This window comes from Eschscholzia californica, unplaced genomic scaffold (assembly GCF_041429995.1).
Source record: "Eschscholzia californica isolate CP2 unplaced genomic scaffold, dmEscCali1.0.p SCAF_4, whole genome shotgun sequence".
Taxonomy (NCBI): domain Eukaryota; kingdom Viridiplantae; phylum Streptophyta; class Magnoliopsida; order Ranunculales; family Papaveraceae; genus Eschscholzia; species Eschscholzia californica.
The window spans coordinates 51,368,107-51,389,520 of record NW_028238461.1 but is presented as its reverse complement, the minus strand read 5'-3'; the positions used below and the strand labels follow the sequence as shown (position 1 = coordinate 51,389,520).

The window sequence follows — 21,414 nt, the reverse complement described above, 5'->3', positions numbered from 1 at the left end:
ACAAATATAAATATGTTAACTGTGGACAACATATATGATTGTAGTCTTCCACCTTAGAGGTCAAAGGTTCGAGGCATGCTGAACAAGTAAAAAAAAAGACATATATAATTGTAGTGTTATAAACTGATGACAACATATACAACAATGTCTTACTTGTTGTAAGATGTTGACAACATATATAATTGCATGGACTTGTTATAAAATGTTGACAACATATATAGTTATGCTCTTAACAACATATATAATGTATTAACCAAAATATTGTTTTTCTGTTAATGGATTTATCAGTTACAAAGGATAATGTGAATAATTTTTGCAACAGACAAATAAAAAATGCACTAGTCTAAATGTTTATATTAAAAACATAACTGAAAATGCAAAACCTTTTTGCAAAACAAATTTTGAGCAACAATAAATTTGTTCAGAAATTTATAAAATTGTTGCGAGCAAGTTGAGATTTGTTTAGAATTTGAAGATGAACAAATGTGACAGTGGGTGACTCACAACCACAAATAAGTAGGTTGGGAAAATGAAAGAGCAAATGTACCATCAGTCCGTACCAGTTCTTCCCTTTACTTTCAATCTTTCATTCTAGATTTTTCCACAGAGACATTTATTGATTATTTTAAGTGTCTATAATTATGTGTATTTTATTAAGAAAATGACATGTATTACTTACGGCACCTCAAATACACATTCAACTCAATTTCTGAGAAAAGGTATTTTATAGACTTCGGAACATTATTTGACTGCCCCACCGACATTGAAAAAAATGATTTTCAAAGAACTGCTTAGGAGCGACAAAACGTGAGGCTTCAATATCACTTCCGAACTTATACACCCTAAATTGTTTTATAAACACGTCCTCAATATGGCTATGGCACCACTAAGTGTCCTAGGTTAGGCCTATCCTAGTGCTTTTAGCTAGGTCTCATGTCGGACTATGTCTAATTCATTAAACAATGCCAAGAATTACTCGAGCCTGGTTCGAAGTCAAAGGCGCCTGGATTGCTTATAGAGTCTTCCTTATACAAAGTAGAAAAACCTAGTAACTCTCATCGGCAGCAGTATCAACACGATTAGGGGCTTGGACAAGTTCTTAGGAAGTTCTATAGGCGCCCCCCACATGATTGTTGTTTTTGAATTCTCTTGTTAATATCAGGATTCCTTCCTTCCAAGGGGAGGAGTTTCTCTCCCTCTCTTCTTCTACGTGACTTCACTCTGAAGACATTCTCTCTCTCTCTCTCACTAAAATTGTGTACGAATTCGTCAAACAGTTGAATTTCAATTCTGGGGTTTCTCCACAAAATTCAATTCTGTACTGATTTCAGGTAAGAGAATCCCCTCTCTGTTAGCCTTTTGATACCCAAACCCAATTGATTGAGGTTTAATAAATTTGAAGTTTTTTTTAATTCTAAATTTTCGAAACAGAAAGATAATAAGTTTTGGGTAGCAGTGGTGGTGAAATTTTGAAGTTTTGCTGGTCGGAAAATTTAGAGGTATTTTTCATTTCAGAACATTTTACTTGATATATAATAGATGATAAGATAGGACTTAAGAGCATCATTGTTTCTAATAGTGATGATTAAATTTATATTATTAGGGTTATAATAGTGAATCTTTGAGCCGCCCCTTTCGAATTTCGGTAATATGAATTTGTACTTCTGCATGTTTGTGAATTTTCTTTTGATGTTATGAAAAGAACCAATGGTACAGTTTTAATTGGCATCAAACAGGTATAACTAGTCAACGTCGTAGACTATCTATGACATCGAGTAACTTAAGGCGAAGACTTCACCATGGAGATATAGACGGAAAACGTCGTGAGCATATGAATGCATCGGGATTGGATAGCTTGAATGAGCCTTTACTAGGAAATGGTCGCGATTACGATGATGATACTTGCTCAAAAGTCAGTCTTTTGATAATATAACTTATATATTCCAAAATTTTAAATTAGTTGGATGGAAATTGTTTTCTAGAAGATTTCTTACTCCGTGCGTAAACAAATGTTACTTACTTCAGGAATACAGTCTAGAAGACATCTTGGCTGATGAGAAAATAAAGGAGCAGCTCCATTGGACGTTTCTTTTCTCCCAGTTGATTGCTCAATGGGCTCACTGGTTGAGTAAGCAGTTTCTTTCTCGACTAAATTTACAATCAACTTAAATTTAATTTTCTGTCTCCACAAGATTTCAACAAAGCCGAAGATCACTTCAATACTTGTTTACTGCTCTGAATTGTCAAGAGGCAAAATCTTTCATGATTTCCTCCTATCTATGTAAACATGGCCTAGATATAGACGGTTGGGGGGAGCCGCCTTTATCCCACATAAATCTAGATTGGTGATCGAAGAAGTGACCTTTATTTTGAACTGTTTTTGGGATGGTATTGCTAAAAATCACCTATTGTAAGTGTATGTAGTAATAACCCCCATGTCTGTCGGAGAGTCTTGGAAGTAAACTGTCCGATCATAGTGCTCTTGAGATCTTGAGATGAATTCAGGCATGTACATATGTGTCCAACAAGTGCTATTTCGAAAAACTAGTATAGTAAGAAAGGATTCTAGTCGGAGATTTGAAAATAGAAATTGAGAACTTCAGTACACAGTATGGGAGCAGTGATGGTGTAAGGACGAGAAGCCGTGGAAAGAATACTTTGGTCTCTATTAATAATGTTAATATTGTGACTGTATAATCCAATAAAAACAAATTGTCATGATCACAAAACAGCGGCTGGCGCTTATGTAAATCTTGTAGTAGTTTTCATAGTTCATATTCCGCTCCATAGATTGATTGATTGTTTATTGGTCGTTGTAGCTCATATTGTCCTAGGATCCGGATCGCTGATTGGGAGGTTTACATCTTTCGATTTTCTTAATGGACAAAGCAGTAGGAAGACTGTGGTTGATCTAAGTCCTTTACAGGTAATATCCTCATATTTTCCCGGCTATTATGAGATAATAAGGTGTACCTAATTTGCTTTTTTGCCATCTAAAAGATACTGAATTTATCGCATTAGAACTTTCAAACTTCCTAGATGTATAAGTAACACTTCTCCTAAGTCAGAAGTAAGCATCTTAATATGGTTTTCAAATAGTCATGGTGTACCATAACTGTGGTTTACTATTTTCAAGCTCGCATAGAAACTGAAGGTGCTTGTGACCATGCAAGGATAACCAACTATATCGAAACAATTTGGTTGATTCTATCTGTCATGCTCTTTCACCTTCCTTTCTTACTCTTATGTTTTAAATAAAGTGTCATTGTTATATCTGAGAAAGTACACTTAATTCTTCTTTTCTGGCTTTGTAACCCTATCCACAATCAAGAGATGAAGAGAGATTTTGCTTTTCCTATTATTTATCCTCGCCATTTTTTTTGCATTCTGTGTAGTTCTTATACTAAGTATGACATTGTTGATGAAGCAATGCTGAATGCACTAACTATTCTTTAACTTTTATATGGTAATTTGTAGGAAGAAAGACTGAAATTCTTGCAGCAAAGGTTAAAAGTTCCTTTTGACGGTACTCAAGTCGAACATCAAGTGAGCCTTGTTTTCACCTATATTGTTCTTTGAATGGCCAACGAAATTTATATTCTTTGTTTCTCTCAAAATCATGCAACTGAAAGGAAAATTTTGCATATATAGACAGCAATTGCTTTCGAAACGGAATGTCAAAAATAATACGAACATACTATTTCTGGAAACACAAAAACATCGAAAATTCCATACTAGTACTAAGTAGAATGGTGTTTTAGTTACCCATCAGTGTCCCCTATCTTATGACATAACCCTAACCTGATTATTATTGTAATCTTATCGGCGAAATCACCTCAAAAATGTAATATGAAATTAATAGTACTTGGAACGACATTTGGTTCAGGATGCACTGAAGCAACTTTGGAGGCTGGGTTATCCCAAGAGAGAACTTCCTCCTCTTAAATCGGAGGTTTGGAAGGAGATGGGTTGGCAAGGTTGTGACCCTTCGACAGATTTTAGGTAAGCGGAGGCTTTAACTCTTTGTTTCTGCTGTTTCACTGACCTTGTTCAAGTGAATTTGGATATGAATCAATTACGTTCTATATTTTCAGGGGTGGGGGATATATATCGTTGGAGAATCTCATATTTTTCGCAAAGAAGTATCCGGTTTGTTCTTGTACCTTTAACATAGTTCAATTTAAAGCCAAAGTTCACAAAATACAATTCAGAAATGAACTCATAATTTCGAGTTAAAGCAAGATAATTTTCTTTTTTTTTTTATTGAAGTTCCATTTTTTTCAGGAATCATTCCAGAAACTATTGCATAAGAAAGAAGGGAAACGGGCAGAATGGGAATACCCATTTGCAGTAGCTGGCATCAATATATCCTTCATGTTGGCGCAAATGTTGGACCTCCAATCAGGTAAAAGCAACTACACAACTAGTTCGTTAGATTACTTTCTTGACTTTAGTCCTTTCTGATAAGTACGAGGAAAGCGTGGGTAAATGGAATAGGTGAGTGATTGTTAATTATTGTTCGTTTTTTTAATACTCTTATTCTTGGAGTTAAGCTTTGGGAAAAGTCTACCTGCAGGCCCACATTTCAAAATATCCTCAATTCCTCGCACACCCTGTTTTTCTTAATATGTTTTTTCGTTATTAGCTTTGTGTATAACTTCTTTTCCTTTATAGTTCTCTTGAAAGTTTTAGGGTAAGTCAAGTATGGTAGAATGAAAATGAACCGTAGTAAGAGTGATAGAGCTTATGATTTCTTTGCAGATAAACCGACGTCTGTAGCTGGGACACGATTCATGAAGCTGCTTGGAGAAGACGAAATGGCATTCCACAATTTATACTGTGTAGCATTCCGGATAATGGATGCTCAGTGGCTTGCGAAACGTGCTTCTTATATGGAATTCAATGTGAAATTGCTAACCAACTTCGATTAGATTACTTGCTTATTAATTGATTCAACTATTGGGTTCTAATTTAGCTTGTTTTCTTTTTCTGCAGGAAGTATTGAAGTCTACTAGAACACAATTAGAGAGGGAACTTTCTTTGGAAGATGTTACCAGTGTGAAAGACTTACCATCATACAACTTGTTGGATAGAGATTGCCTTGTCTGATAACTACACATTGGTCTTGTTTGATTTACCAAATTCAAATCTGTAACTTATAACTTCAAATGTTATATATCGCAAACAAAGTTCAGTTGCAGAAAGACACCATCCAGGGAAAGTTATTTTCCCCTAATATGTAAGTTGTTTAGTGACGTGTTGTTCTTCTAAACCACAGGCCAATTCTCATATCGAATCTCAGTATTTTTTGTTTATGTTCACAAGATGTTACTTTAATAAGTTCTCATTTGGGTAATGTTTGTTATTTCCGGTTGTCTGAATCTGAACTTCAATTTGAATAAAAAATGAACTTAAAAACCGCCCTAATTTGACCTTTCAGACAAGTTCGACATCACGAAACAGACAAAAACAAATATTTTGAAATCTAACTTGGCTTAAAAGTCAGGCAGATTCAATATGGTCATGGGAAACTGATAATATATCCGTATCCGAAAATTATCCAATACGAATGCAGATAGGATAAGGTTATTGGGACATCCATTTACTAGTCTAATATCAAGTATAACTATGGGATGTCTTGCCCTAATAAGGAGTGTCAGTGGAGTGTAAAGAATACATTGTGGGTGTGAGTTTTATAAGGAAGTTTTGGGTCTTTATCTATCTTTGAAAGTATTTTTAGGGTTTGCGTTTAACAGGAATCATTTACTTCTTCAACAATGTATGTATCCAACTGCTGCAAAAAGCTTCTTCTCCAACTGAGAACAAAAACCCTAATTCCAAATCACCATCATCGTCATCCTCTCTACATTCTTCAAATCACATCATTCTCTCAAACCCTAGAATCTAAAAAGCTTCCAGATGCAAACTTCACTCAAACTTTTCTCACTAATTCATGTGGGTTAACACCAGATAAAGCTCTTACTGCAGCTAAGAAACTCCACCCTTATCTCCTATCTACTGAAGATGAAAACCCTAAATCAGTTATCACCTACCTTGAATCCACTGGTTTTTCCAAAACCCACATCTTAAAACTAATTTCCAGTGAACCCAGGTTGCTGCTTTCAGATGTTAACAAAACCCTAAAACCTAAGATTGAATGTTTCCAACTATTTGGGTTGTCTGGTTCTAAACTTGGAAAAATAATTTCTTCAGTCCCAGGAGTTCTGCTTAGAAGTCTCAAGACCCAAATCATTCCAACCCTTGATCTTGTTAAAAGCATTGTCAAAACTGATGAAAATGTGATGAAAACTATAAAACGTTCGAAATTTGTTCTTTCCAGCAACCCTAAAGCTCGAATCTTACCCAACATTGATCTGTTAAGAAAGCTAAATGTACCTGAATCAAGAATCTCTTATATCTTGGTAACCCACCCAGGAATTCTAGTGATGAAGACTGATAATTTGACAACAGTTGTTGAGACTGTTCAGAAATTAGGGTTCAAACCAGAGTCAAGAATGTTTTCTGTTGCAGTTCATGGGTTATCATCAATGACCAAATCAACTTTAGATTCAAAGCTTATGTTATTGAAAAGTTTGGGTTGGTCAGAAGAACAGATTTTTGATTCATTTAAGAAATTCCCATTGTTCTTAAATTGTTCAGAAGAAAAGATGAAGAAAGGGATGGATTTGTATGTCAATAAATTGAAATGGGATATTGCTCTGTTATCTAAAAACCCCAAGTTCTTTATGTTCAGTTTTGAGGAAAGGATCATCCCAAGATTAATGGTTTTTGAGGTTTTAGTGAGTAAGAAAATTATGGAAAAGGAAGAGTTGATTCCTAATATGTTGAATATGAGTGAAGAAAAGTTTTTGATTAGATATGTAAAAATGTATGAACTTGAAATTCCTGATTTGATGAATACATACTTGAACTCCAAAAGGAGAGGTTAGTAATCAAATAGAAGAATAAAAATTCCAAGTATTTCTTGTTCTATAATTGATTTTGTTCTAATCAATATGCAACCATTACTAGGCTAGACATTGTCTTTTCACTTAATAAAGTTTGTCAATTTCTTCCAAGACTTCTCAAAATCATCCGAACTATGTTTGATATTTAAGCTCTCATTGGACAATATGTTTCAAATTATTGATCCAAAATTGATTTCCATGTACATTTAGCGAAACACAAAATTGCAAACCTCACTCGGAAGATTTCTTTGATGCAGATTGGGTTGGTTGCCCTTAGCCCTTAGGATTGAAAATCTACAAGTGGTTTATCAATTTTCGTAAGTTCCAACCTTATGTCATGGTGTTCTAAGAAACAGAGCACATTGGCTCATTCTAGTACTGAGGCTGAAGGAGATGATTTCGCAGAGCTTGTTCGCGTACAATCTTGCTTGGAGAACTTCAAATTTTGGGGATTGATCCTTCCGCTCTTATGTGTGATGATGGCAGTGTGACCTATCTCACAACGAATTTGATCTTTCACTTTCGAATGAAGCTTGTTCGCGTACAATCTTGCTTGGAGAACTTCAAATTTTAGGGATTGATCCTTCCGCTCTTACGTGTGATAATGGCAGTGTGACCTATCTCACAACGAATTTGATCTTTCACTTTCAAATGAAGCTTGTTCGCGTACAATCTTGCTTGGAGAACTTCAAATTTTAGGGATTGATCCTTCCGCTCTTACGTGTGATAATGGCAGTGTGACCTATCTCACAAAGAATTTGATCTTTCACTTTCGAATGAAGCTTATCGAGATTTATCACTTTGTAACAATGTTGTTGTTTTTTCACACTAATAACATTAATGCAAATATTGGAAGTCTCCATTGAAGATTGGTATCAATCATTTACTTGGAGAAATTAAAGACAAAGAACTTCATGAATTTCACTATTTCATTTCAATTCTTCTCAGGTAAAAAATACCCACAAAAACTAAATCCCATTAAAACTTTCAAGAAATATATGAAGCTTTATCAAATTCAATTGGTTTAAAATAGAAACACAAAATCTTCTAATCTTATACTTCTCTTTTTGCAATTCATGTATGTCTTCATCAAATCTGGAATATCAAGTTCATACATTTTGATGTATCTACTCAAAAACGTTTCTTCAGTCATCTTCAACATATTAGGAATCGACTCTTTATCTTCCTTCCCCATAATTTCCTTAGACATCAAAATCTCAAAAACCATTAATCTTGGGATAATCCTTTCCTCAAAACTGTACATAAAATATTTGGGGGTTTTAGTCAACACATAAATATCCCATTTCAACTTTTTGATATATATATCCATAGCTTGCTTCATCTTACCCTCTGAACAAGTTAAGAACAATGGAAAAACCCTAAATGAAGCAAAAATTTGTTCTTCTGACCAACCCAAACTTTTTAATAACATAATCTTTGAATCTAAAGTTGATTTGGTCATTGAAGATAACCCATGAACTGCAACAGAAAACATTCTTGATTCTGGTTTAAACCCAAAATTCTGAACAGCTTCAACAACTCTTGTTAAAGTTTCAGTCTTCATTAGTAGAACTCCTGGTTGGGTTGTCAAGATATAAGAAATTCTTGATTCAGGTACATTTAGATTTCTTAACAGATTGATATTGGGTAAGATTCGAGCTTGTGAATTGTAAAAAATAAATTTTGATCGTTTAATAGCTTTGATCACATTTTCATCAGTTTTCACAAAGCTTCTAAAAAGATCTATGGTTGGAATAATTTGACTCTTGAGACTTCTAAACAGAACTCCTGGGAATGATGCAATTAAATCGGCAAGTTGAGAATCAGATAATCCAAATAGCTGGAAATATTCAATTTTGGGTTTTAGGGTTTTGTTAACATCTGAAAGTAGCAATCTGGGTTCACTGGAAATTAGTTTTGAGATCTGGGTTTTTGAAAAACCAGTGGATTCAAAGTAGGTGATAACTGATTTGGGGTTTTTGTCTCCAGTAGATTGAAAACTAGGGTGGATTTTTTTAGCTGCAGTAAGAGCTTTATTTGGTGATACCCCACACGAATTAATGAGAAAATTAAGAGTGAAGTTAACATCTGGAAGCTTTTCAGATTGTAGGGTTTGAGAGAATGAAGTGATTTGAAGAATGTAGAGAGGATGGAGATGATTGTGATTTGGAATTAGGGTTTTTGTTCTCAGTTGGAGAAGAAGCTTTTTGCATGAGTTGGCTACATACATCGTTGGAGAAGGAAATGATTCCGACCTACGCAACGCAAACCCTAAAAATGTTGTCAAGGATAAAGACCCATAACTTCCATATCAAACTTACACTACAACGTATCTTTACACTCTACTTACACTCCACTAAAGATCCATTTCACTTTCACTCATTAAAGATCCAATATTAGTAATGGTGGCTCCGGCGTATCATAGGTTGCACAGATCGTTTTAAAGGTCGTGAGGGCATGATATTGTAACCAATCCCAATCCGCTATGATGAACAGGACGTCAAGGTACTACCTGTCTATGTGCCTTGGGTACCACGGGCTCATTCCATCTCGGATGCTCACGGCAGGTATTAGACTTCTAAGGTTTTGTCCCCGACCAGCCATCCCTAGTCAAAGTTATGGCAGACACTGCTCAAATACATATTCTGTTTATAAGTACTCAGTAATGGATGGATGTTTCAGGAAATATCTCCAGCACAACGAAAAGAAATCTAAGATTCAACAACCAGTACTGTCACACGTGTTTACATTCAACCGTTTATTTCACAGATTTTTTTTTTAATAAATCAACTTCAATCTGAGAAATCTTGTACCAAATTTTGATGGAGATGACTTCGCGATGCTTTAAGAGAAGTACTAAAACATTTCCCACGACCCAACTCCCAACACAAACTCCCAACACTTCGAGCTCACCTATGGTTGAGTTAACACTCTCCAACAATCTATCGAATGCCACGTGACCCAACTTCATAAATCACCTCCACCATTTTTTCGGTGCAGTGCTTAGACACCTACTCCGCAATTTGAATGTCTCAGGTTCGACCCTATAAAAATAAAAATCTAGAATTTATTGAACTCAGACATAAATAAAATAAAAACAAATTAGAAAGGCTTTAGACTCGTCAAGATTACCTTTAAGAATTAATATGGCTTTTAAAGACTCAAGATGTCTTAAATCAAGGTGTTCTATTGTTTATTCAATTCATGAATTTGTATTATCTCTTCGACTCTAGTAGTCTATGTCAAAAAAAAACTTTTAACTCACATTAAGAAGATGTGGAAAGATTAAGGACTTAACCAAGTGGGTTAGCTCAAAGCTCACACAGGAGAGAAAGCATCCAACAACAAGCAGTCACCCACATGCAAGGAGAGTACATCCATCCCTTCAATTTTGTGCGCATTAACAATATTTATCATTAGTATCTATCTAATTTAATCAATTATCTTTATCGCTGGTTTAATTTAAATTGATAATATTACTGAGTTTATCATACTTTGTTGCATGCCCTCTTGATCATGATAAGTGTTCATCTTGATTTCATCTTGATATGCTGTCTAATGGTAGGCATCAACCATAAGGAAAACCTCTTATCTGATTTCACTGTACCTTTCCATAGAAATTCCGTAGATAGTTTCCATACTTTAGGTTCAAATTTCTCTTCCATTTTAGCTGAATATTACTCTAACCTTAGACCGTCATATATCATCACACATTTCAGCACCAAGGAAGGTTTTAACTCCTCGGATAAAATTAGGCTTACTTGGATCCATCGATCAACAACAAAAAGCATTCATCCAAATTTTCCTTTCGACCCCGGTCGTCACTCTATTTCGAATATTATTCTCCATCTAAGTCATGCAGTTTATGTCGCTTATCTTCCAGCTCACTTTTTGTTAATAGCATTTGTTGTTGATTTTCATAAAGATTTAACTCTTAAACCAAGTTCCGTAACATGTTCACTTCCACCCTTATTCGCAATTTTATTGCGTGCATTTGTCGGAGTAGCGGGGTATTTATACTCGGGTTATGACGGCGATCCCAATTTCCAGGTGTCTGACAGGTTTCTACTTTGTAGAATTCGAACAGATATGGTCTCTTCATATGGAGAATACTGGCGGGATACCCAGGAATCATCGTTTGATTCCATCTTGCAAACATCCCTATTTCTTCTAGAAATTTTGGATGTATGCTTAATCCATCTCAAGTTTTACAGGAAGCTAGGAAAAAGTTTCATCTTTAAATCAATTAGACGGATTCTCAAGAGCAATTATCATATCATACTAAAGAGTTGCCAGCTTAGCAAGCTACAGAATGAAGACTGTTCGACAATTCGAAGATATTTTGTGCACTTCTTTAATTCTGTTATTATGTTTTACTACTTTATGTACTGTAATTTTAATTTTCTTCGTAGTTTGTTGTAACACTCTCTTTATATTAATGTATCACCTTTCAACAAAAAAAAAGTGGGTTAGCTCAAAAAAAAAAAAAAAGTAACGAGTCAGGTTACGTGTGAGTCTGTGACACAAAGTTAGAGTCAGCATAAGAAAATGCATCTCTTAAAGTTCGACTCTCCATTTGCTACATGTCCCTAAAAAATCAAATCCATGAAACTGGTCATGCTCGCCTTGTGTTCCAACTCTCATTTGTGCATGTCTTTGGTACTACAAAGATTTTCCAAAAAAATCAAATCAAATTCAAGGATAGGAAAAGACCGGAAGAATGAGTTTATGACTTTGGTAATTACAAAAATTTTCCAAGTAAGATGTTCTAAGCTAGAATCTCTGATGGGGGTTAGTAGATTGTTCTCTTGATGCTTGGTACAACTCTTTTAGTATGAATTTTGGAAGTTTGATAACCACAGTACTAAACATAATTTCTCTACAACTTTTTCACCCCTACTTTCGCTCAGATGCTTCTTTAAGTACTTTCTGGACACACAGAAGCTGAATAACATAGCTTTCAAGCATTACAGTATAAGATTCATCCTTCCCTGCAATCCCACCATGATCCTCGGATTTTGTACTGTCTCTTTTTTCTGCAATCACTGCTCACAATTCACAAACTACTTAAACAGTTTTCTTTTCTTTTAATACGAAAATTTCAGCATTCTGATGGATCAGATTACTTTCTAACAAGTCAATATCTTTATCTTTTTTTCTTTGTTTAAATCGTTATAACAAAACCAAACTTATGAGATAAAATGGATAACCGAAGTACCTGTATTCCCACCTTGAGGTGGAAACGGAAACCCATCATCAAACTGATATCTGGAAGATAGTGAAAATACAAAGAAAGAGTAAGCATTTCATGAAAGGTTGTTAGAAAGAAATAAGAAAAACCATTGATAAACACATAAACTATGCATATATATACAAACACGCGCGCGCGCATGTGTGTGTGTGTGATATAATTACTTTTTATCGTTGATCTCAAGCTTGCCAGGAAGCTCCACTGTAGCCGACGATGTCTCTTCTACATGCTCAAAAGATTGTCTTCTTTCTTGCTCCTTAATAAGCTCTTGAGTTTCATCTTTTGTTCCCTTGCTTTCACAGTGCGTGTCCTTATAACTTTCACCATCTGCAGTTTTTCCATTGCCCAGCAACAATCCATTGTTTCCGATTGAAATTTCTTTCTGCTCCTCTTGGATATATCCACAATCAGTTTGTCGGAATGTTGATTTCCCTTCAGATTCTCTGCTGTTGTTTTCCTGCCTGGAAGGAAATGCTATGTCTCGCTGAGAATCAACAAGGGGATATGAATGTAGAGACTTTTGTTCGGTCAAAGAACCTTGAGATAGATCAGGTTGAATAGTTGAGAATATATGGGAACAGCACACTTTGCTGGATGATTGCTCGAATACAGGATTTTCAAAGTCAAAGGGAGGTACATGCTTGAGGGGAGCATCAGTTTTGGTTTTCTTGCCAAGTGGTTGTGTATTAATTCGTAATTTGGTATCTGGATATGCATTTAATATATCGTCTGACCCATACTTCCATTGGCAAGATGTTTGATCTGACTCCAAAGAAGTCCTGCGAAAAGAATCAAGACCTGACTCCCTTTCAGTTGAAGTGTATTCTTCCTCATATAAACTGGACTTTCTTCCTAAATCCTTCTTCACCTTCCAGAACTCTTTTGCTTGATTGACTAGTTTTTTCCTCGAGACCTTCATCACCCCTGTATGCTTTCCAGACTCATCCAGACCCTTTACCCTGTGAATATCTATGTACCCTCTTTGTTCGCCATATAGGTCCTCTGTTCCACAAATGTTTCCTTGGCTCTGGCAAACCTCTGTCTTATGTTTTCCTTTGCTATATCCTAGTTCCATTGAGGTTGATGCTGAATGGTTAGCTCTTTGACCCCAAACTATCAAGAGCCAAAGAAGGAATCAGTAACTCTTTGATAAAATAACCCTATAACAATAAAACTTGTTCCACAAATCATCTCTTCATTGTTATAAGGATAACCTGCAGTATAGGAGGACGACTCTTCGCTGTACAAAATAGGAAACAGTAAAATAAATACCCAAGAATGAATCGGTGAGAGAGAAAGAGACAAACTTATGATATGTGATTGCCTTACTGCAATCAGGGTTTGAAAACGACATTTACCTCAGCATGCTAATGTTATCCTTCACGTCTTCTGTGGCAAAATACGACCAAGTGGGTAAATCAAAATCCGAGCAGCCATCTACTGTAGGATACCTGCCCAATGAAAAAGAAGGATTCAGTCCTCAACGCATGTGTTTGCTATTCAAGTGCTACTACGAGAAAATGTTAGATACCTTTTTCCATATAAAGTGAAGTCATTATCCTTTTCTGAAGGCAGGTGCTTGAAATGTGGAGGACTCGACTCTAATTCACAGTCAAAAAAGCTAATCATTGCCTGTGCTAGCAATTTCAATGTATGTCCTCTTAATTTTCTTAGAAGCTGTCATTGCAAGTTCTAGCAATTCCAATGTATGTCCTCTCTTCTTTTTCTAAAGTGAAGCATTCTATCTACTTAGCTTCAAGTAATCTTCTCATGCATAATCTGCCATTGTCCTAAGTAGCAAAACCATAGCAGCTTTTATAGAAGTCACCTTGTCACTTCTTATTTGGATTTTGTCTCCAAATATGGTTTTGGCATCCCTTTTCCAAGACCACTTGCAAGAAAAAGTTGGTCCCCTTGGATTTCTAAGCCTCTACGGGATCTACCACTTTCTTACAGTGGTAGAGCTTGATCCTGATAGGCCATACAAGTACACAATTGGTTGGGTTCAACCCTGTATCCAACCCAATCTGTTTTTATCGCATTAGAACACTAAAATGATAGGATAAGATGTTAATGGTCAAGGGGCTTTCAAACCATATTAGCTCCCAGTCTGACAGAGAACCCACTTAATGGCTCTGTATAATGTGAAAGTATCTGGAGAGAGCAAAATTACGAAACATAATTCAATTTTATTTCTTTCAAATATTGAACAATTACCTAAAATGTTGAAATCTTCATGTGCTCTCTTTGCATTCCTACAATGATGCAGAAGTATGGTCATGGAACTGATCTCACAAAAGCACAAGAACTTATAACACACACCTTGTATTCCATATAGAGGCATCCTCGAAAGCAAAGTCAGACGTTCTCTTTCTAAAAGAATCAGTAGAAGTATAATCCACTTCAAACGGTTGAATTTTGATAGATGCATCCAAGGTCCTCATTTCAGGTAGAAAGATAGAACTAGCTGGTGAACATAAGAAAAATTCCTTTGTGAATAAACAAATAAGTCAAACGGCAAAATTAACATTATAATGACGGCAGACCAAGAGAACAACAATAAAATTACTACGACAATCATATTAGATCACTTGTCATACAGAATTTAGTTGCTAAAAATTCCAACCCTAGATCTAAAACAGATTAAAACCTATAAAATAAGACTGTTTTTAAATGTTTCAAGGTGTATCATATGATATATTGTCTACTTCGAGATGAGTGCTTTCATTGCATTGAAGTAAGAATAGTTCTACCATTCCATGGGTCTTCACTAGAATCTTCCAAATTGTCGTAGAGACACCCTTTATTATTGAAAAAGTTGCCTGTGTAACAATCACTACCATCCTGAGATATGCAACCATTTCCCATGGGACCACTGCTACTCATATTGCGAGGGGTATCCCCCACGCCCCTAGTGTTGAATGGTAACTCTGAATAACTGCAACCAAATGGCATCTGGATACCATGTAATATTGCATCCTGCGTTTTATACATCATTTGAGTTTCTTCTATCAGTTACAGTTGAAGTAGCTAATATTAGACAATGTATTACTTATTATTCCTAACTATATTAGAAAAGTACGAAATGATAACGACCTGGAAGAAAATATATATTTTTACAACGCGAAGAAGGAAATATATTGATCGGTATTATTTCAATACAGGAACATGTGACCTATGACAGAAAATGTGGCATAAGCTTCTAACATGATGATTACATATGAAGGCATATATATCATGAAGCCTCCTCTATGTGTGCTATTTGACATGGATACAGGAATTGATGAATCATCGTACTGTAAAGTATCCAATCCTGTGGACCACCACTAAGGCACTGTCAGAAAAGGAACTGCATAGCTACATGAAAGTTGAAATGATAGTTATAACTTATAACTGATTTCTAAAAGTTTAATAACTGAAAAGGGAGAGTTTAAGACAACAATAGCATGGAAAATATAGAAGTTAATCCATAGCCTAGTTCGTAGATCAAATCTTTTCCAGACCTAAGAAGTCAATGTTACTATTTCCACGGGAAAAGGAGGAAACTGGCATAGAGAAACTCGTTCTAAGTGAAGAGACACAAGCAACTATGTACCAATTTAAAATGCGACAGAAGGGCTCTAAATAAAAGTCTTACCAGTTCGAGGTCAAAGTTGTCCATCGGGTATTTATTGGACAAGTGGCGTCGCTTCACTGCCTTCGGTGATGGGCAACCATTCAAGGAAACTCTAATATAAGATATGCATAAATAATCAAAATTTGAGATGAAACTTTCCGCAGACAACAAATAAAATGGCTTTTTAGATTAATTTAAGGTAATCCAGGCATGGCAGGATTCCGTGGGATCTTTAAGATTATTGTGTTAGGGGTAGTGTGCTGTCATTCAAGACATAGCTTTTGCACAGGATAAAGAGTTGTGGAACATCTGGTTATAATGTAACTCTATCTACTTCATCAAGGCTTTACAGGGTTTTAACGTTGTACTATAGTTACCTGCTTTGTTGCTTGGGCGAACTAACTGGAGTTTGCATCCTCATTTTACCTAAACCTGACAAGCACGAAGGCATAAGGAAACAAAGAGGTTAAGATATTGACAATCACCCTGAAGTGGCAAATACGCTGATTTGCCTGGGCCTGCAAACTATAGTCATTTTGATCTGTGATACTATGTTCATAAAAGCTTTTAAGCTTGCTAGCTTGTGGTTTTCCCGTTCTCCACTGTTTGTATTTGTGTCTTAGCTTCTCTTTTAACATTTACAAACATGAGAACCTGAAATTTTGCAAAGATCTCTTGGAAATGAATTGAGGGAGAAGAAATATTCCACTTTTTGCACGAAAGTATTCGTAGAAGTTGGTGCTTCTATGCAATATTAATAAAATGCAACAAGTGTATGGCTTTTGGATGGACTAAAAGACCAACCTTCAACAGAAAAAGCAACATGAGATTCATGTACTTGACTTTCTTCTGGATTTCCATGTGACTCCTCGTCGCCGAGTAAATCAAGAAAAGAAAACTCTGAAATGGAAGAACGGAGAAAGATAAACTAGAGCAACCACCAAATAAAACCAGAAAGTCAGACTTGTATATTCAATGGAAAATCATCAGAGTATCAAGTTAAAAATAAGATCTTATGATTTTCATTGCTGTCTTCCAGCAATCTAACTTATTACCATTGTTCTGGGGAGAGTACTTTTGAGAATGTTGAGAAGTTGTTGCTTTATCAGGATCACAGGATAAAATCCTGTTAGGCAAGCATCATGTAAGTATTCCATATGAAGAAAACATATGCAACTGCAAGACAAAAAACACGCGACATAATTGACGAGAGATATGCTCAACGAGAGAAGGTTCTGTCAAATTCAAGGTCGACTATAGTCAACCGGTAGTGTGCGTGTACCTAGTCTTTTCAGACACATCTCTCACTTGCTTCTTAGGGGATACATTATCATCTGCTTCACCTGATGATTTAGTCCCTGTCCAAGATACAAGAGAAATTAGTCACATCACACTCATACAATTGAAATTACTCACAGGTCAGACTCACACAAATGAAAGACAAATATGAAACAAGTTGAAAGGCTAAAACATAGCATGCAAGGTGGCACACAGTCATTCATAGATATGGTTTTAAATGAAAAATAGAAAACATACTATTCTGCTTTGAGAATTGATAGCTTGCAGGTGAAACTCTGAGGACTGGATCTTCCATTGCTTATATCAATATAAACCAGGCAAAGAAAAGAAAAATAATATAAGCACATCATGAAACAGTCGAATACCAAAGCCCAAAACTGAGATAGTATAAACTTAACCTGAACTCTTAAACGAACTCATACAAATTTTGAAATAAAAGAAAAGAAAACTGACTTTTCTCCTTAGATAGGTGATAGTTAGCTGGCGAAACTTTGAGCGTGGAACCTTCTTCCGCTTTTTCAGCATATACACAGAAAAGGGAAATTAGAACATTGTAAAGAATAGAGAAAGAGTGACACCGAATAATTACGAGAGTTTAAAAAGAATGAGCTATTCCTCGACAATATTTATTACTAGGATATATAATATTAACGACACCGCTTGTGAAAACCAATTTACAGAGGTTTCCTGATTAAATTACATATTCCTTCGCAGTGAACTAGTGGGTGCATACTCACTCTTCCCCATTCAAGTATGTCAAACAATTCAAAGAAAGTGCGTTACTGAACAAACAAAAAGAACAGTGGGTATTAAAATTAATAGATGGTATTACCATTGATGCAATCAAAACTAATCTCACCAGCGTTTGTCACCAAGTTCAATAAACTTAGGATATCCAGTGATTTAGGCTTTTCAAGGTAGTGGGCAGATGAGTTTATGCCATCAGCATCGATATCGAACCCAGATGTATGCTTTTGCCTTTTCTTTTGCTCAAAGTACTGCTTTTGCCTAACACATTCATGTGCATTTATTATACTAAAAATGAAATCTGACTAGAAATTAGAATCCTTTTCAAGATAAGTAAGATCAGTAGCCATAGGCCCATAGCCAAGCTGTTGAGCATACACATTGCGAGGATATACATATATATATGTGCGCATAATACAAGAGAAAGGAACTAGCGATACCTTTTTTGTGTTGATTTCCTTGACTGAGTATCATCGGCACAGTTAGAATCAAGGGACCATGAATAGAAAAACATATTAAATTTAATCAGACACCATTGATGTTTGGAATGGAATAAGACGTACTCGAAACAAAAGTAAAATGGACGTGAGAATGACATCAAGAACTTGCAAAATAAAACATCTAATATTACAAGTTATACACCATACTGAAAAATGGCTATTGTTTAATGCAAATTTGTCTGTAAGGAGGAACAAATAGATATTATATAAGGTGTTCTTCATGACATAAAAGAGTATGCGTAAGATCCATCCGAAATGAATGCCTAAGCTCCCGACCGGTTCTACACTGAATTTTTGTTAGTTCAGACTCCTTTCTTCATTTTGTTCCCAGATTGTAAGTAACTCAACCAATCTAACTTTTCTTCACTGTTTATAATGCAAATGTTTATAATGCACTAGATAATTATAAATTCTAGTTGAAAAACCAGTGATCTTACAGTTGTGACTTTCCGCCTTGACCCGCCCATCCACTGCAACATTGCGTCAAGCCTGAAGCAAAAGAAGAGTTTCCATGACAAAGCATAAATACCTAACTGGAGTTACTGGATCTGACTTGTTTAGAAATCATAATAGTTGAGTTTAACTTGCAAAATCAAGAAAATTCTTGGCTACTAAGAAGACATCCAAACTAGGTTCTTCGAAATTAAATGCTTCGATCACATGAAACTGAAAATTATTCAGAAAGAATATGAATTTTTTCACATACAGGACACAAGTAATACAATTAAATGTAAATGTTTGATCAGAACTCCAGAAGAACATAAACAAACTCTAAATACCTCAAAATAGAACCCTAATTCTTCTTCAGCCAGAGAGAGAGAGAATTCGCAAATCTTTGTAACTAGTAGATCGGAAACAAAAAAAAAGGTTTCCGCGATCGTCTTCAACAAATCATAACACGAATTTCGTTTTTCATCCGTCAAAATTGGAAATCGTAACTGATAAAAGGAAAGGGAGATTGATAACTAGGTTAGAACAGTGGAGTGGTACTGAATCTCGAAATGAAGCTAGTGATGAAGAATGTGATTGAATTAGGAGAGAAATTCATTCATTCATTTGAAAACAAAAAATGTTACGAGTTCTTCAATCCTTTCCTGGAGGGAAATATCAATCGTTAATAGCAAGTGGCGGGAGACTGCTAGAAAAAAAAAAAGATTGATGGCTTTATGTAGTTACGCGGTTCGCGTGTTAACGGGTGACTTATCATTTCCTTTTCTACCCCTTTCTTCAAATCTATTTCCTCTCTATCATTTGTCACTTTTTTTTGTTGTCGGTCATCAGAAGTCGGTCCGTTATCGGGCGACGACCATTATTTTGATATAAAAAAAACTTTTTCTCTTCTTCTCTTATCTCCCCTCCTCCAACCACCACCACTACTCTGTTCGACCACCACACTTCCGCCATCACCTCTCTAAAATGCTAGCAGATTACATGTTAATGCTATTATCCCACCACTACTCTGTTCGACCACCCCACTTCCACCATCACCTCTCTAAAATGCTAGCAGATTACATGTTAATGCTATTATTTTTAGATAGAGATATCGTTGAAAATACTTCTTAAGAAGATGATCATAAATTATTACATAAATTATTGAAGTTTTTTGTCTGAAGTCATTTATCTACAACTTTGTCTTTACTGCGTTAAAGTTCTTGTGTTTTTTTTTTTTTGTTTGCTCTGTTACGATTCCTTTTGATTTCGATTTGGATCTGAAAAAGATCCAAAACATATTTGAAGTGGTTTTCTTACTTTAACTATGTTCACAATGTTTGGTAGGATGATCAAAAGAAATCATTTTAATACAGTATAGGTAATTGAGGTTTTGCCTCATTGTTTATGTTATCTACTAGCATTTTTCTATAAGGTGATGGTGAAGGAGGCGTGGTGGCCGCCCAGAAGAAGTTGTGGTGGTGGCAGGAGGATGGAAGAGGGGAAGAAGAAGAAAGTACCAGAGAGTAGATAGATACCGTTGAAAACTAATATCTAACGACGGAATCCAAACTGATTACACTTTACATTCTGTGATATTATGGTATTTATGGAAGAATAGATGTACTAACTGGTTTCAGGGAGATCTCATACTACCCTCACAGACCATCATTCAGATTCATCAAACGACTCAACTCATACATCGGTACAGAACCTATACAGTGAAACCAAACAATTGTTACTCAAGCCCTTATTCACCTTATTGATATTGATGGAGTCCACCACCTGACAATGTTTCAAAATAAATGTGGATGTCTCATATGTTGCCTCAAACCAACCTGCAGTAATTGGAATGGTAATACATGATTGCAATTTTAGCTTCGTTTTTGTCAAAACATTGTCCACTTTCTGCAGATCCAGTGAAGAAGGAGAACGCCGAGCACTCTTGCATGTCCTAGAATGGACGATACAACTCCACTTTTTGTCGATCATCATCGAGTCAGATGCTTCTATGGTTGTCTTGGCAGTAATTGAAAAGAAGCACATTTGTAGTTGGATTTCCAGATCATCTCTCAAGAAAATTCAAGAGTTCAAAAAACAGTTTATTTCCCTTTCAGTTGTATGGATAGCTAGGAATAGTAATAGGGTGGCTGATGTTTTAGCTCGAACAACGCGAGCACAAAACTTGTTTTAATGTTGGGACTACGTTCCGTTTTGTTTGTGTTCTTACTATGAGAACCTAATTCTTGTCAACCTTATAACCAGTTAAATGATATCGAAAGCTATCTTATAAAAAAAAAAGAGTAAAGAGATACTATTTGTCTAATGGTGTGCTTGAGATGGGGGTGTCACATTTATAAAGAGATGATTTAGGTAATTTTTGTCTTTTCTTTTATTGTCTTAATCTAAATGGTACTAATCTGTATTGTCTCCCTTGAATGGGACTTAATGTTAATTTAAATGAACTATTCAGACGAATATAAACCCCAAATGAAACGCAAACAAATAGTCAAATATGTTACAAAATATAAACCCCAAATCAAACACAAACAAACATGTTACAATTTGACCCAAATCAATTTAGACGTGGATTCGGAATTTCAT

The 21,414-nt window shown here is 35.6% G+C and overlaps 4 protein-coding genes across 15 annotated transcripts; 2 read left to right on the top strand and 2 right to left on the bottom strand.

Moving 5' to 3' along the window:
• The first annotated feature begins 612 nt into the window (after positions 1 to 612).
• On the top strand, positions 613 to 5,315 carry LOC147545840 (uncharacterized). Of its 2 annotated transcripts, none has more exons than XM_086636834.1 (11): positions 613 to 1,331; positions 1,432 to 1,499; positions 1,737 to 1,912; positions 2,026 to 2,128; positions 2,820 to 2,926; positions 3,478 to 3,546; positions 3,887 to 4,002; positions 4,095 to 4,149; positions 4,285 to 4,405; positions 4,762 to 4,904; positions 4,996 to 5,315. In XM_086636834.1, exons 3-11 carry the CDS (start codon positions 1,766 to 1,768, stop codon positions 5,107 to 5,109), a joined length of 975 nt encoding a protein of 324 aa, XP_086492960.1. In that variant the 5' UTR covers positions 613 to 1,331; positions 1,432 to 1,499; positions 1,737 to 1,765; the 3' UTR covers positions 5,110 to 5,315. The 2 variants fall into 2 exon arrangements, with proteins under 2 accessions (XP_086492960.1, XP_086492961.1); XM_086636835.1 differs by having other exon boundaries at positions 1,717 to 1,912.
• Positions 5,316 to 5,654: 339 nt separating this feature from the next.
• LOC147545839 (uncharacterized) lies at positions 5,655 to 6,996 on the top strand. The gene has a single exon (XM_086633474.1). The coding sequence runs from the start codon at positions 5,778 to 5,780 to the stop codon at positions 6,948 to 6,950; it is 1,173 nt and encodes a 390-aa protein (XP_086489600.1). The 5' UTR covers positions 5,655 to 5,777; the 3' UTR covers positions 6,951 to 6,996.
• Positions 6,997 to 7,879: 883 nt separating this feature from the next.
• On the bottom strand, positions 7,880 to 9,198 carry LOC147545838 (uncharacterized). The gene has a single exon (XM_086633473.1). It carries the CDS (start codon positions 9,196 to 9,198, stop codon positions 7,993 to 7,995), a length of 1,206 nt encoding a protein of 401 aa, XP_086489599.1. The 3' UTR covers positions 7,880 to 7,992.
• A 2,472-nt stretch (positions 9,199 to 11,670) lies between these two features.
• On the bottom strand, positions 11,671 to 19,640 carry LOC147545837 (uncharacterized). 11 transcript variants are annotated; one of them, XM_086633462.1, is made up of 20 exons: positions 19,161 to 19,640; positions 18,819 to 18,870; positions 18,322 to 18,344; positions 17,967 to 18,142; positions 17,588 to 17,647; positions 17,372 to 17,431; positions 17,118 to 17,193; positions 16,891 to 16,961; positions 16,640 to 16,735; positions 16,213 to 16,267; positions 15,857 to 15,947; positions 14,973 to 15,198; positions 14,542 to 14,686; positions 14,437 to 14,474; positions 13,751 to 13,820; positions 13,578 to 13,670; positions 13,434 to 13,459; positions 12,384 to 13,332; positions 12,187 to 12,236; positions 11,671 to 12,013 (listed from the first exon to the last, which is right to left on the bottom strand). In XM_086633462.1, exons 2-20 carry the CDS (start codon positions 18,858 to 18,860, stop codon positions 11,865 to 11,867), a joined length of 2,496 nt encoding a protein of 831 aa, XP_086489588.1. In that variant the 5' UTR covers positions 18,861 to 18,870; positions 19,161 to 19,640; the 3' UTR covers positions 11,671 to 11,864. The 11 variants fall into 11 exon arrangements, with proteins under 11 accessions (XP_086489588.1, XP_086489589.1, XP_086489590.1 ...); XM_086633463.1 differs by having other exon boundaries at positions 11,671 to 12,004; XM_086633464.1 differs by having other exon boundaries at positions 17,994 to 18,142.
• Between the last annotated feature and the right edge of the window lie 1,774 nt (positions 19,641 to 21,414).